Here is a 13,795-nt window from a genome sequence, read left to right on the forward strand (position 1 = left end):
CCTGCCTTCTCTCCATACCCACTGATCCCTTTAGCTACAAGGGCCACATCTAACTCCCTCTTAAATATAGCCAATGCACTGTGGCCTCAACTACCTTCTGTGTCAGAGAGTTCCACAGATTCACCACTCTCTGTGTGTGAAAAAAAATGTTTTAATCATCTCGGTCCTAAATGATTTCCCCCTTGTCCTTAAACTGTGTGACCCCTTGTTCTGGACTTCCCCAACATTGGGAACAATCTTCCTGCATCTAGCCTGTCCAACCCCTTAAGAAATTCAGTCTGAAGAAGGGTTTCGGCCCGAAACGTCGCCTATTTTCTTCTGCACCTGCTGAGTTTCTCCAGCAATTTTGTGTACCCGTAAGAATTTTGTACGTTTCTATGAGATCCCCCCTCAATCTTCTAAATTCTAGCGAGTACAAGCCGAGTCTATCCGGTCTTTCTTCATATGAAAGTCCTGACATCCCAGGAATCAGTCTGGTGAACCTTCTCTGTACTCCCTCTATGGCAAGAATGTCCTTCCTCAGATTAGGAGACCAAAAAGAATTAAGAATTAAGAAAAGGCCATAAGAATTTTGTAAGTTTCTCTAAGATGGCCCCTCAGTCTTCTAAATTCTAGCGATGGAACTTCTAAAGAAGAAACTGTGCAGATGCTGGAAAATCGAAGGTAGACTAAAATGCCGGAGAAACTCAGCGGGTGCAGCAGCATCTATGGAGCGAAGGAATAGGTGACGTTTCGGGTCGAGACCCTTCTGGAAACTCAGCGGGTGAGGCAGCATCTATGGAGCGAAGTTACTCTGTGAATTTTTTTTTTTCTCATCTCGATCCTAAAAGATTTCCCCCTTATCCTTAAACTGTGTGACCCCTTGTTCTGGACTTCCCCAACATCGGGAACAATCTTCCTGCATCTAGCCTGTCCAACCCCTTAAGAATTTTGTAAGTTTCTATAAGATCCCTCCCTCAATCTTCTAAGTTCTAGCGAGTACAAGCCGAGTCTATCCAGTCTTTCTTCATATGGTCCATGGTAATTCTTTGAACAGGTTCATAGATAAGGTCATAAGTGATAGGAGCGGGATTAGGCCATTCGGCCCATCAAGTCTACTCTGCCATTTAACCATGGCTGATCTATCTCTGTGCATGATTGAACATGCAATCTATAATGTTTAAGAAGGAACTGCAAATGCTGGAAAATCGAAGGTAGACAAAAAATGCTGGAGAAACTCAGCGGGTGAGGCAGCATCTATGGAGCGAAGGAATAGGTGACGTTTCGGGTCGAGACCCTTCTGGAAACTCAGCGGGTGAGGCAGCATCTACGGAGCGAAGGAATAGGCGACGTTTCGGGTCGAGACCCTTCTGGAAACTCAGCGGGTGAGGCAGCATCTATGGAGCGATGGAATAGGTGACGTTTCGGGTCGAGACCCTTCTGGGTCTCGACCCGAAACGTCACCTATTCCTTCGCTCCATAGATGCTGCCTCACCCGCTGAGTTTCTCCAGCATTTTTGTCTACCTTCGATTTTAGAAACGTACAAAATTCTTAAGGGGTTGGACAGGCTAGATGCAGGAAGATTGTTCCCGATGTTGGGGAAGACCAGAACAAGGGGTCACACAGTTTAAGGATAAGGGGGAAATCTTTTAGGACCGAGATGAGAAAAAAAAAATTCACAGAGTAACTTCGCTCCATAGATGCTGCCTCACCCGCTGAGTTTCCAGAAGGGTCTCGACCCGAAACGTCACCTATTCCTTCGCTCCATAGATGCTGCCTCACCCGCTGAGTTTCCAGAAGGGTCTCGACCCGAAACGTCACCTATTCCTTCGCTCCATAGATGCTGCCTCACCCGCTGAGTTTCTCCAGCATTTTTGTCTACCTTAAAACATTTGTCTGTGGCGCGTAGAGGTGTCTTAATACCCGCGGTTCAGTGCTTGGTTTGTTTGACCATCAAAGGCTTGACTCTTCACTTCCCGCTTATGGTAGGTATGTTACAAAACCTACCTGAATCGTCGTCATTGGGAATCTGCCCAAAGCCATGTCGGCGATTTTGGCGCTGTTTGGAGGGGGCGGGTTTAAAACGCGGTTTTTACTAGGCTGTACTAATCGCACATGTTCAGCCTAGTAAATCATTAACGAAAAATCGCTGCAAGACCCGGTCGCAAAAGGTATTATTAGTTTTATAGGCCTCGATAATATAGTTATAATAGTTTTAAAATTACTCTCTGATTTCGCAACCTCTCGCAGCCCCAGGGTTTTATAAAGCAAACAATTAAAGGTATGTACCTTATTTTTACATTAAATGGGGCATATATATAACCCTATATATCAAGTTATCTATAACGAATAGTTCATTTTGGGCTTATTATATCCCGCAGTATTTTTCTCGGCATTTGAGGGCACTAATCCAGCGCTATGTCAACATTCTAAACCAGCGCGTTCCACATGAACCCACTAGAAAGCCGATTTAAATGGGCATTTATTTACAGCAATTGAACACTAAATTCCTTCCATTTGGCCTATAAATTAATGTAAATTAGATATAAAAATCATGTTATATTGTGAATTATTTGTGAATAATCTTTGGACACTTAGGCTATTTAAAAATGTTAATCTTTCCTTAAGAAATGGGCGTTTGACTATCCAAGATCACAGCTTTTTTGTAATGTCCATTGAAAATCAATAGGGAACAAGATGCTAATTTCCGAGTATGAAAATGGTCATAACTTTTTTAATACTTGAGATATGAAAGTGAATTTGGTGTCAAATTAAACTTATTGTTATGCTTTATCTGATGGGATTTGATTTTTTAAATCTCAAAATTTTGTAACATTGCTACTTATGGTCTTCCTTGCAGCTCTTCATGATCGACAACGGGGCGGATGACTGGAGGATCGCCATGACGTACGAACGCATCTTCTTCATGAGCGTGGAGATGGTGGTGTGCGCCATCCACCCGATCCCCGGGCACTACACCTTCCACTGGCGGACGCGCCTGTCCTTCACCTACACCCCGTCGGTGATCTGGGCGGACGTGGACATCATCCTCTCCATCCCCATGTTCCTGCGCCTCTACCTCATCGCCCGGGTCATGCTGCTCCACAGCAAGCTCTTCACCGACGCCTCGTCCCGCAGCATCGGCGCCCTGAACAAGATCAACTTCAACACCCGCTTCGTCATGAAGACCCTGATGACCATCTGCCCCGGCACCGTCCTGCTGGTCTTCAGCATCTCCCTGTGGATCATCGCGGCCTGGACCGTGCGTGTGTGTGAGAGGTGTGTACGAGCGAGCAGCGGTCCCCGCGCAGTAACGGGGTGAGTCCGCAGCGAGCAGCGAGTCCGCAGCGTACACTAATGCCCCCCCTCCCCCCCCACCGTCCCACTTAGGAAACCTCTGCGGACTTTGCGCCCCGTGCGGTTCCCGGAGGCTTTTGTCGGTCTCCCTTCCTGCTTCCGCTATCTCCGGGGAACCGCACGGGAACCTTGGGTGGGGCGCAAAGTCTCCAGAGGTTCCCGTTCAGGTTTCCTAAGTGGGACAGGGGCTTAACACAGCGAGTCAGCAGCGAGCAGCGATGCCCGCACACTTACACCACTGCGCGCACACACGCGCGCACACACACACACACACACACGCGCACACACACACACACACACACACACACCATAGACCATTGTATCATCACCGCCTGGACCGTGTGTGTTTGTGAGGTGTATGTGAGTCCACAGTGACCAGTGATCCTCCCCAGCGCGCACACACACACACACACACTCACACGCACACACACACACACACACACGCACACACACACACTCGCACACACACACACACACACACACACACGCACGTACACACACACACACACACACACACGCGCACACGCACACACACGCACGCACACACTCACACGCACACACACACACACACACACACGCACGCATGCACGCACACATGCACACACACACACACACGCACGCACGCACGCACACACACACACACACACACACACACACACTCACGCGCACGCACGCACACACACACACACACGCATACACACACACGCACACACGTACACACACACACACACACACGTACACACTCACACACACACGCACACACACCAACCTCTCCCTATAGCTGTCCTGGCAACATCCTTGTAAATCTTCTCTGCAGCCTTTCCAGTTTGACATCATCTTTCCTGTAACACGGTGCCCAGAACTGAACGCAGCTCAGTCAATGTGGCCTCACCCAATGTCTTATAGAATCGCAACGTAACCTCCCAACTTCTGTACTCAAGACACTGAGGATAGTAGGGAGAAAACAAGGAACTGCAGGTGCTAGTTAATACACAAAAGGACACAAATGCTGGAGTAACTCGGTGAGTCAGGCAACGCAAGAAAGGTCTCGACCCAAAACGTCACTTTTCCATTTTCTCCAGAGATGCTGCCTGACCCGCTGTGTTACTCCAGCACTTTTTGTGTGTTTGTGTTTGGAGTATTGTGAGCAGTTTTGGGCCCCATATCTGAGGAAGGGTGTGCTGGCTCTGGAGAGGGTTCACCAGATCGATCTCGGGCGCGATTGAGCTAACGTGTGATGAGGGTTTGTCCGGCACTGGGCCTGTACTCGGAAAGCATTGTTTTTACCAGAGATGCAGCGTGGAAATAGGCCCTTCGGCCCACCGAGCCCGTGCCGACCATCGATCGCCCGTTCACGCTAGTTCTATGCTATCCCACTTTCTCATCCAACTCCCTACGCGCCTGAGGCAATTTATAGAGGCCAGTTAGCCTAGAGAGCCGCACGTTATGTGAGATATGGGAGCAAACCGGAGCAAACCCACACCGTCACAGGGCGAGCATGCAAACTCCACACAGACAGCACCCAAGGTCGGGATCAAATTGGGCCTCTGGCGCTGTGAGGCAAGGGCTCTGTCAGTAAATTAAATTATGCATGTTCATATCTTTTCTTTAGCCCCGTCCTGCAATGTATTTGTACCGAGCCTTACCTGTAGAACTTTACAACCTAGATTTTTCAGCTTAGCTAAACTTAGGAATAAAAATGGTTAAAACGTTGTACTGACTCGCTGGAGTTTAGCGAATGGTATGTTAGCTTTCATTGCAAAAGGATTTGAGTATAGGAGCAGGGAGGTTCTACTGCAGTTGTACAGGGTCTTGGTGAGACCACACCTGGAGTATTGCGTACAGTTTTTGGTCTCCAAATCTGAGGAAGGACATTATTGCCATAGAGGGAGTGCAGAGACGGTTCACCAGACTGATTCCTGGGATGTCAGGACTGTCTTATGAAGAAAGACTGGATAGACTTGGTTTATACTCTCTAGAATTTAGGAGATTGAGAGGGGATCTTATAGAAACTTACAAAATTCTTAAGGGGTTGGACAGGCTAGATGCAGGAAGATTGTTCCCGATGTTAGGGAAGTCCAGGACAAGGGGTCACAGCTTAAGGATAAGGGGGAAATCCTTTAAAACCGAGATGAGAAGAACTTTTTTCACACAGAGAGTGGTGAATCTCTGGAACTCTCTGCCACAGAGGGTAGTTGAGGCCAGTTCATTGGCTATATTTAAGAGGGAGTTAGATGTGGCCCTTGTGGCTAAGGGGATCAGGGAGTATGGAGAGAAGGCAGGTACGGGATACTGAGTTGGATGATCAGCCATGATCATATTGAATGGCGGTGCAGGCTCGAAGGGCCGAATGGCCTACTCCTGCGCCTAATTTCTATGTTTCTATGTTTCTAGAAGGTGGGGGAGGGGGGGGACCTCATTGAAACGTCGCCGAATAGTGAAAGGCCTGGATAAAGTGGATGTGGAGAGGATGTTTCCACTAGTGGGAGAGTCTAGAGTCTAGGACCAGAGGGCACACAGCCTCCGAATTAGAGGACGTTCCTGTAGGAAGGAGATGAGGAGGACATTTTTTTGGTCAGAGGGTGGTGAATCTGTGGGATTCAATGAGAGGGGACCTCATTGAAACTTTAGCGATTAGCGAAAGGCCTGGATGTGTTGAGGATGTTTTTTGGTTGTTGGAATTGCCGTAACTCTGTTCCTCTTTCACCCCCCCCCCCCCATCTCAAGGTACCATGACAACCAAGATGTCACAAGCAACTTTTTGGGGGCCATGTGGCTCATCTCGATTACTTTTCTATCCATCGGGTACGGAGATATGGTCCCTCATACCCACTGTGGCAAGGGAGTGTGTCTTCTGACTGGCATCATGGTAAGTCCACTGGGTTGGCGTGCTGAGATCTTCATCTTTTGTGCCCTTGTGCTGTACAGTGGCTCGCCATTGCTGCACAGGTCGTTACGCTGTTGGCGTGTCTGCAGTAGTGCATGGGTTATCCAGCAATGGGCATCGCAGTAGGTGTTGCATTGTCCTCAGTCACAGGTATGCTGTACCTTACATGTGGCGCCTGTGTCACCCTTGGCTCCATGACCTCCAGGCCTGTTTTTTTCGTTTTGGTTAGTTTAGTTTTTGGTTTTTAGTTTGTGTTTTGTGGTGGGGGGGGGTTGATACAGGGCTTGCTGTCTCTCCCTGCGGGGGGGAATGCGACTTTTTTTGTCGTATTCCCCTTCTCTGCCTCCGTCTGCGCTGAGGCCTAATGGCGGAGCTGGCGGACTCGAGGCTCAGGAGGCAGAGCCCGCCAGGACTCGCCCTGAGCTCGCTGACGTGAGGACGGTCCGGCTCGGGGCTGGATCAGATTCAGATTCAGATTCAGATTCAATTTTAATTGTCATTGTCCGGGGGGGGGGGGGGGGGGTGGTGATTGGCAGTCACCGAGGTACGTTGTTGAGTAGAGTGACAGCCGCCGGAAAGAAGCTGTTCCTCGACCTGCTGGTTCGGCAACGGAGAGACCTGTAGCGCCTCCCGGATGGTAGGAGGGTAAACAGATCATGGTTGGGGTGAGAGCGGTCCTTGGCGATGCTGAGCGCCCTCCGCAGACAGCGCTTGCTTTGGACACTCAATGGAGGGGAGCGAGGAACCGGTGATGCGTTGGGCAATTTTCACCACCCTCTGCAATGCCTTCCGGTCGGAGACAGAGCAGTTGCCATACCATACTGTGATGCAGTTGGTAAGGATGCTCTCGATGGTGCAGCGGTAGAAGTTCACCAGGATCTGAGGAGACAGATGGACCTTCTTCAGTCTCCTCAGGAAGAAGAGACGCTGATGAGCCTTCTTGATCAGAGTAGAGGTATTGTGGGTCCAAGAGAGGTCATCGGAGATGTTGACTCCCAGGAACCTGAAGCTAGAAACACGTTCCACCTCCGTCCCGTTAATGTGGATGGGGGTGTGCGTGCCGCCTCTGGACTTCCTGAAGTCTACAATGAGCTCCTTGGTCTTCTTGGAGTTAAGGGCCAGGTTGTTGTCAGTGCACCATGCTGCTAAGTGCTGGACCTCCTCCCTGTAGGCCAGCTCATCATTGTTGCTGATGAGGCCAATCACCGTTGTATCATCTGCATACTTGATGATGGTGTTAGTACCATGTACAGGTGTGCAGTCATAGGTGAAGAGGGAGTAGAGGAGGGGGCTCAGCACACAGCCCTGAGGAACGCCGGTGTTCAGGGTGAGGGTTGAAGAGGTGTGCTTGTCTAACCTCACAGACTGGGGTCTGTTGGTTAGAAAGTCCAGTATCCAGTTGCAGAGGGAGGGGTCGATGCCCAGGTTACCGAGTTTGGTGATCAGTTTGGTGAACGGGGCTTCCGTGAGGGGCTGTGACGACCCCGTGAGGGCGGCCAGCACGAGGGGGGGAACGGTGCTCCCGTCGGAGTGGCCGAGCTCGGGGAGGTACGGCGCTCCCAGCCCGAGGGAGGAGCGGCGCCCATGTCGGGACGAGGCTGAGAACGGTACTTACGTGAGGGCGATCCGGCTCGGGGCTGGAGCGGTGGTCCGGTGGCTGGGACAGCGTTCTGGCGGCAGTGACCAGAGTCCGTGGTTCAGCCGCGGGCCAGCGGCTGCGTCTGCAGGACTGGTGGACGGCAGCTTCGACCACCCCGGGCCGCGGTGTTTGAGCCGCGGGACTGTTTTTAACATCGCCCGGTGTGGGATCGCCCCAGCGCAGAGGGAGAAGAGGAGGGAAGAGACTGCAGACCTAAGACTTTTTGCCTCCATCACAGTGAGGAGATGCTGGGTGGACTCACTGTGGTGGATGTTGATATGTGTTTATTGTTGTTTTATTATTGCATTGTATGTATGTATGACTGCAGGCACGAAATTTCGATCAGACTTCGGTCTGAATGACAATAAAGGAAAACCTGTAACCCTGTAAGAAGGAAATGCAGATGCTGGAAAATCGAAAATGCTGGAGAAACTCCAGCGGGTGAGGCAGCATCTATGGAGCGAAGGAAACATAGGAACATAGAACATAGGTGCAGGAGTAGAGGCCATTCGGCCCTTCGAGCCTGCACCATCCGCCATTCAATATGATCATGGCTGATCATCCCAACTCAGTATCCCATCCCTGCCTTCTCTCCATACCCCCTGATCCCTTTAGCCACAAGGGCCACATCTAACTCCCTCTTAAATATAGCCAATGAACTGTGTGGCCTCAACTACCTTCTGTGGCAGAGAGTTCCAGAGATTCAAATAGGCAATGTTTTGGGCCGTAACCCTTCTTCAGATCTTGTCTACCTTGGACTTCCATATCCGGTCTTGGGTGAGGAGGAGTAGAGAATAGAACGGTACAGCAGAGGAACAGGCCCTTCTGCCCACAATGTCCGTGCCGGCCATGATGCCAACTTAAGCAAGTGCGCCCGTTATAGTTTAGTGTGTTATTGTCGTGTGTATCGAGGTTCACAGGTCATTGGAGTAGAAGGCCCATCCAGTCTTCTCCCCCATTCAACCATTCGCCATCTTAAGAATAAGGGGTCGGCCATTTAAAATGGAGGCGAGGAAACACTTTTTCTCACAGAGAGTGGTGAGTCTGTGGAATTCTCTGCCTCAGAGGGCGGTGGAGGCCGGTTCTCTGGATGCTTTCAAGAGAGAGCTGGATAGGACTCGTAAAGATAGCGGAGTCAGGGGATATGGGGAGAAGGCAGGAACGGGGTACTGATTGGGGATGATCAGCCGTAAGAATTTTGCACGTTTCTATAAGATCCCTCCCTCAATCTTCTAAATTCTAGCGAGTACAAGCCAAGTCTATCCAGTCTTTCTTCATATGCAAGTCCTGACATCCCAGGAATCAGTCTGGTGAACCTTCTCTGTACTCCCTCTATGGCAAGAATGCCTTTCCTCAGTTTAGGAGACCAAAAAGAATTAAGAATTAAGAAAAGGCCTTAAGAATTTTGTAAGTTTCTCTAAGATGGCCCCTCAGTCTTCTAAATTCTAGCGATGGAACTTCTAAAGAAGGAACTGTGCAGAAAATCGAAGGTAGACAAAAATGCCGGAGAAACTCAGCGGGTGCAGCAGCATCTACGGAGCGAAGGAATAGGTGACGTTTCTGGTCGAGACCCTTCTGGAAACTCAGCGGGTGAGGCAGCATCTTATAGAGGTACAAAATCATGAGAGGAATAAGGGGTAAGCCATTTAAAATGGAGGCGAGGAAACACTTTTTCTCACAGAGAGTGGTGAGTCTGTGGAATTCTCTGCCTCAGAGGGCGGAGGAGGCCGGTTCTCTGGATGCTTTCAAGAGAGAACTAGATAGGACTCGTAAAGATAGCGGAGTCAGGGGATATGGGGAGAAGACAGGAACGGGGTACTGATTGGGTATGATCAGCCATGATCGCATTTGAATGGTGGTGCTGGCTCGAAGGGCCGAATGGCCTACTCCTGCACCTGTTGTCTATTGTCTATTAATGCTTTAGTGTCACATGTGGCAAGTCACAGTGAATTTCTTTGCTTGAAGACCCAAGGTATTTTGGTGGCAAAAACAGGAAAGCAGACTATTATCTAAATGGTGGCCGACTAGGAAAAGGGGAGATGCAGCGAGACCTGGGTGTCATGGTACACCAGTCATTGAAAGTAGGTATGCAGGTGCAGCAGGCAGTGAAGAAAGCGAATGGTATGTTAGCTTTCATAGCGAAAGGATTTGAGTATAGGAGCAGGGAGGTTCTACTGCAGTTGTACAGGGTCTTGGTGAGACCATACCTGGAGTATTGCGTACAGTTTTGGTCTCCAAATCTGAGGAAGGATATTATTGCCATAGAGGGAGTACAGAGAAGGTTCACCAGACTGATTCCTGGGATGTCAGGACTGTCTTATGAAGAAAAACTGGATAGACTTGGTTTATACTCTCTAGAATTTAGGAGATTGAGAGGGGATCTTATAGAAACTTACAAAATTCTTAAGGGGTTGGACAGGCTAGATGCAGGAAGATTGCTCCCGATGTTGGGGAAGTCCAGGACAAGGGGCGATCACAGCTTAAGGATAAGGGGGAAATCCTTTAAAACCGAGATGAGAAGAACCTTTTTTCACACAGAGAGTGGTGAATCTCTGGAACTCTCTGCCGCAGAGGGTAGTCGAGGCCACAGTTCATTGGCTATATTTAAGAGGGAGTTAGATGTGGCCCTTGTGGCTAAGGGGATCAGAGGGTATGGAGAGAAGGCAGGGATGGGATACTGAGTTGGATGATCAGCCATGATCATATTGAATGGCGAATGGTGCAGGCTCGAAGGGCCGAATGTCCTCTACTCCTGCACCTAATTTCTATGTTTCTATGTATGCCAATGAGCATCACATGAAGAGTGCTGAAAAAAGTTTCAAAGTATCCTGTGGCAGGTTGCCCTTGTCCATCCAGTGACTTGGCCTCCACTGCCCTCTGGCCCAACCTGCCCCATCCACACCAGTCCCACCTGCCTGCCTTTGGCCCATCTCCCTCTAAACCTGTGCTATCCATGTACATAGAAAATAGGCGCAGGAGGAGGCCATTCGGCCCTTCTTCCTGAGGAGACTGAAGAAGGTCCATCTGTCTCCTCAGATCCTGGTGAACTTCTACCGCTGCACCATCGAGAGCATCCTTACCAACTGCATCACAGTATGGTATGGCAACTGCTCTGTCTCCGACCGGAAGGCATTGCAGAGGGTGGTGAAAATTGCCCAACGCATCACCGGTTCCTCGCTCCCCTCCATTGAGTCTGTCCAAAGCAAGCGCTGTCTGCGGAGGACGCTCAGCATCGCCAAGGACCGCTCTCACCCCAACCATGGACTGTTTACCCTCCTACCATCCGGGAGGCGCTACAGGTCTCTCCGTTGCCGAACCAGCAGGTCGAGGAACAGCTTCTTCCCGGCGGCTGTCACTCTACTCAACAACGTACCTCGGTGACTGCCAATCACCACCCCCCCCCCCCCGGTCACTTATTATTATTTATTCAAATCGTTTGCTATGTCGCTCTTCCAGGGAGATGCTAAATGCATTTCGTTGTCTCTGCACTGTACACTGACAATGACAATTAAAATTGAATCTGAATCTGAATCTGAGCCAGCACCGCCATTCACTGAATGCATGTAGACAAAAATGCTGGAGAAACTCAGCGGGTGAGGCAGCATCTATGGAGCGAAGGAATAGGCATCACCTGCCTTCTCCCCATATCCCTTGACTCCACTAGCCCCTAGAGCTCTATCTAACTCTCTCTTAAACCCATCCAGTGACTTGGCCTCCACTGTGCCCTCTGTGGCAGGGAATTCCACAAATTCACAACTCTCTGGGTGAAAAAGTTTTTTCTCACCTCAGTCTTAAATGGCCTCCCCTTTATTCTAAGGCTGTGTGTGTGGCCCCTGGTTCTGGACTCGCCCAACATTGGGAACATTTTCCCTGCATCTAGCTTGTCCAGTCCTTTTATAATTTTATATGTTTCTGTAAGATATCCCCTCCCTCATCCTTTTTTTTTTTCACCTCAGTCTTAAATGACCTCCCCTTTATTCTACACGTGACAGTAAACTAAATTGAACTGAAACTGAAGCGAGTGGGACCTCTCCCCCACCCCTCCCCCCCCCCCCCACCCCCTCCCCCGCACGGTTTTACGAGGTGGACTCAGAGCCAGAGGGAACTCCCGGCTTTACTGCCGTGACAGCTGGTGGTCTCATATGAGGAAAGATTGAAAAGACTAGGCTTGTATTTGAGTCTAGGAGCAGGGAGGTTCTACTGCAGTTGTACAGGGTCTTGGTGAGACCACACCTGGAGTATTGCGTACAGTTTTGGTCTCCAAATCTGAGGAAGGACATTATTGCCATAGAGGGAGTGCAGAGACGGTTCACCAGACTGATTCCTGGGATGTCAGGACTGTCTTATGAAGAAAGACTGGATAGACTTGGTTTATACTCTCTAGAATTTAGGAGATTGAGAGGGGATCTTATAGAAACTTACAAAATTCTTTAGGGGTTGGACAGGCTAGATGCAGGAAGATTGTTCCCGATGTTGGGGAAGTCCAGGACAAGGGGTCACAGCTTAAGGATAAGGGGGAAATCCTTTAAAACTGAGATGAGAAGAACTTTTTTCACACAGAGTGGTGAATCTCTGGAACTCTCTGCCACAGAGGGTAGTTCAGGCCAGTTCATCATTGGGTATATTTAAGGGGGGGGTAGATGGGGCCCTTGTGGCTAAGGGGGTAAGGGGGTATGGAGAGAAGGCAGGTACGGGATACTGGGGTGGATGATCAGCCATGATCATTTTGAATGGTGGTGCAGGCTCGAAGGGCCGAATGGCGTCTACTCCTGCACCTAATTTCTATGTTTCTTTCTATGTCTCCAGTTTCTGGCCACGGGGGGGGGGGGGTCCCACTCGGGGGGGGGGGTAACTCATCATTCACCCAGCAACGGCCGATTCGGTCAACGGATTGCCGTCGGGAAATTTGCCCCTTATTTTAGACAATAGACAACAGACAATAGGCGCAGGAGTCGGCCATTTGGCCCTTTGAGTCACAGCAGTAAAGCCGGGAGTTCCCTCTGGCTCCGAATGTGATTCAATGTGATCATGGCTGATCATCCCCAATCAGTACCCCGGTTTCTCCCCATATCCCCTGACTCGGCTATTTTTAAGAGCCCTATCTAGTCAAGTCAAGTCAAGTTTATTTGCCACATACACATACGAGATGTGCAGTGAAATGAAAGTGGCAATGCTCGCGGATTTTTTGTGCAAAAGACAAACAACAAAACAACCAAACAAATTATAAACACAATCATAACACACATATTCTTTTACATAATAAATAATGGAAGGAAAAACGTTCTGTAGAGTTAGTCCCTGGTGAGAAAGGCGTTTACAGTCCGAATTGCCTCTGGGAAGAAACTCCTTCTCAACCTCTCCGTTCTCACCGCATGGCAACGGAGGCGTTTGCCTGACCGTAGCGGCTGGAACAGTCCGTTGCAGGGGTGGAAGGGGTCTCTCATGATTTTGTTTGCTCTGGAGTTGCACCTCCTGTTGTATAGTTCCTGCAGGGGGGTGAGTGAAGTTCCCATAGTGCGTTCGGCCGAACGCACTACTCTCTGCAGAGCCTTCTTGTCCTTGGCAGAGCAATTCCCAAACCAGATGGTAATGTTCCCGGACAAGATGCTTTCCACCGCCGCTGCGTAGAAGCACTAGCTCTCTCTTGAAAGTATCCAGAGAACACACTACAACCAGGCTGCAAACATTCATTAACGCCTGCCTTAGGAGAACACTTAGCATCTGGTGGAGAAAAGTGAGTGAGTGAGTGAGGGGAACTTACAAAATTTTATTCTGCGGCTGTGCTCTCTGGTCCTAGACTCTCCCACTAGTGGAAACATCCACTCTATCCGGGCCTTTCAGGGGGGATCTTATAGAAACTTACAAAATTCTTAAGGGGTTGGACAGGCTAGATGCAGGAAGATTGTTCCCAATGTTGGGGAAGTCCAGAACA

The 13,795-nt window shown here is 49.6% G+C and overlaps 1 protein-coding gene across 1 annotated transcript in view; it reads left to right on the top strand.

Annotated features, from left to right (window-relative positions):
• The window catches only part of LOC129693319 (small conductance calcium-activated potassium channel protein 3-like), a 92,346-nt gene that overhangs the window by 45,053 nt on the left and 33,498 nt on the right, over positions 1–13,795 (top strand). The window contains exons 3-4 of the mRNA XM_055630165.1: positions 2,841–3,259; positions 6,065–6,206. Coding sequence (XP_055486140.1) covers positions 2,841–3,259; positions 6,065–6,206 — 561 coding nt within the window. The remainder of the gene's footprint in view (positions 1–2,840; positions 3,260–6,064; positions 6,207–13,795) is intronic.

Source organism: Leucoraja erinacea, unplaced genomic scaffold, assembly GCF_028641065.1.
Source record: "Leucoraja erinacea ecotype New England unplaced genomic scaffold, Leri_hhj_1 Leri_259S, whole genome shotgun sequence".
In the NCBI taxonomy this organism is placed as follows: domain Eukaryota; kingdom Metazoa; phylum Chordata; class Chondrichthyes; order Rajiformes; family Rajidae; genus Leucoraja; species Leucoraja erinaceus.